The sequence below is a fragment of the Tupaia chinensis genome, unplaced genomic scaffold (genome assembly GCF_000334495.1).
Source record: "Tupaia chinensis unplaced genomic scaffold, TupChi_1.0 Scaffold000706_1, whole genome shotgun sequence".
Classification (NCBI taxonomy): Eukaryota; Metazoa; Chordata; class Mammalia; order Scandentia; family Tupaiidae; genus Tupaia; species Tupaia belangeri.
The window spans coordinates 5271838-5273882 of NW_006160229.1; the positions used below are offsets into that span (position 1 = coordinate 5271838).

Genomic DNA, 2045 nt, shown 5'->3' on the forward strand with positions numbered 1-2045 from the left:
GTGGTTAGCCAGGTGGGAATATCCAGTACCTTAACCACCACGCCACCTGCTGGCCCTGTGTTATTTTTTTTTTTCTTTCTTTCTTTCTTTTTTTTTTTTAACCAGAGGATGTGTGCACTTACCAAAGAGAGAGAGAACTCCCCTCTCCCCAGTAGTACATGGTCACACAACAGTCTCTTATCCTCAATCTCTCCATCCTGTTGAGATGAGGTTTTGGGCACACACACATGCACACTCACACACGTCTGTTGTGTTTCTCAAGCCACCAGGGCTCAAATTTAGACTGTGGTCAGCCAAGTGGGATCTGGTTTCCTTAACCAGTAGGCTACAGGGCCAGCCCAGCATCGGCATTTTCCTAAAGCTACTTTTATTGTTAAGTATTACTTAACAATACTTTGGCGATAGCCATTTATCTCTGAATTTCATCTCTGTGTTCTAGGAGCCTTGTTGATACTGTTTATGCCTTGAAGGATGAGGTCAAAGAACTGAAGCAGGTAATAAAATATGAAAGTCATTTCATCAGATAGTTCCTTCTTCCTTGCCACATGCTATCAGAAGTCCAGGAGCAAGGTGATGAGGGGGTATTTAATTTTCCTTGTTCCATCAAGGTGCATTTCATTGATTTTTATCACATGGCCTTGAGTTTACATTTCTGAGGCTTGTTTATATTTATTTAATGGTTTGCAATAGGGTCCCACACTTAGTTACAACTTTCTTGTTCCTTGATATCTGTAAACAGATCATTCATGAGTCTGTAAGTGTAGAGAGAACCAGAAAGCATGGTTTGTAGCCTCTGCAGATGTGATCCAGTCTTTCATTATGCACACACTCTGCCTTGTGTGCGAGGATTGACTTTACCTAGTGACAAAGTGAGAGATGGAGTGGAGGGGAGGGAGACCAGGGAATGGAAGACAATTTACGAAGTTCTTACAAAACTCAGCGTAAGACATGATGAACTTGTCAACCAAGGCAGGCCAGTGAGACTGTGGAGAGAATAATGAACATAAAGGAAGGCACATTGTAGAATTCCAATGTATGGAATATGATGACATGATATTGAGATTAAGAAAGCGTTAGGGATTAAGGATGATGCTTCTTCCCTGAGTATCAAGTTTGACATGATAGTGCCCTCATGGAGATCAGGAACCATAGGAAGAGAAGTTTTGAGTAATGGGGGAAATACTGAGTTCACTTTAGGACCTAGTTAATTTGAGATACTTGTAATATATCTAAGTAGAAATACTCAATTGGCATTTGAGATTATGGATCTCATGCTCAGGAGGTGAAGTCAGTACCAGAAGTGTATGGGAAGTCCTTGTGTTGAAAGAGAAGAGATACTAAGTGAAAAAAGTGTTGAGTTAGAAGATGGCCAAGGCAGGGCCAGAGCATTAATAAAAAGCTTGTACAATATTTCAGGGCAAAAGAATACAAAAGATGGGTTCAAGGTAGATAGGAGAATCAAGAGGCTGCCTTGTCTGAGAAACTGAGGAGGGGGAATTTGAGGAAGGCAAATATAGTCTGTGGTAAAGGCTACCAAGAGGATGAGTAGGAGGAGCATTGAGAAGGGCTCACTGTGCATGGTAATCAATAAGTCTGTTTTCATCGTAGGAGAATAAAAGGATGAAACAATGCCTGGAAGAAGAACTGAAGTCAAGAAGGGACCTAGAAAAGCTGGTCCGGAGGCTGTTGAAGCAAACCGATGAGTGTATTCGAGCTGAGTCTAGTAGCAAGACCTCGATTCTTCCGTGACCATCACTGTGTAGCTGGGCAGAGTGCACCTTCAGGGCATCTTGAAATGTCCAGCTAAATGATTTGCCTCAATTCACTCACTTGTCTGGCTATGATTTTATGTTTGAGTCTCTCTCCCCCTGTGTGTGTGTGTGTGTGTGTGTGTGTGTGTGTGTGTGTGTGTGTATGTGTGTGTGTGCGCGCGCGCATGCGTGCACACGCTTGAGTGTTTATTGTTTGGTTATTGGTTGGTTGTTTATTTTTTTCAACAGAGAAAAAGTAGAAGATGTTGGTAGAAATGGCCCCGCAGCCTTTTC

At 42.3% G+C, this 2045-nt stretch overlaps 1 protein-coding gene across 1 annotated transcript in view; it reads left to right on the forward strand.

The window, feature by feature from the left end:
* Positions 1 to 1829, forward strand: part of ARHGEF6 (Rac/Cdc42 guanine nucleotide exchange factor 6) — a 146898-nt gene extending 145069 nt beyond the window's left edge. Inside the window, 2 exon segments of the mRNA XM_006172377.3 lie at positions 440 to 494; positions 1609 to 1829. Coding sequence (XP_006172439.3) covers positions 440 to 494; positions 1609 to 1749 — 196 coding nt within the window. The 3' untranslated portion in view covers positions 1750 to 1829.
* The last annotated feature ends 216 nt before the right edge of the window (positions 1830 to 2045 follow it).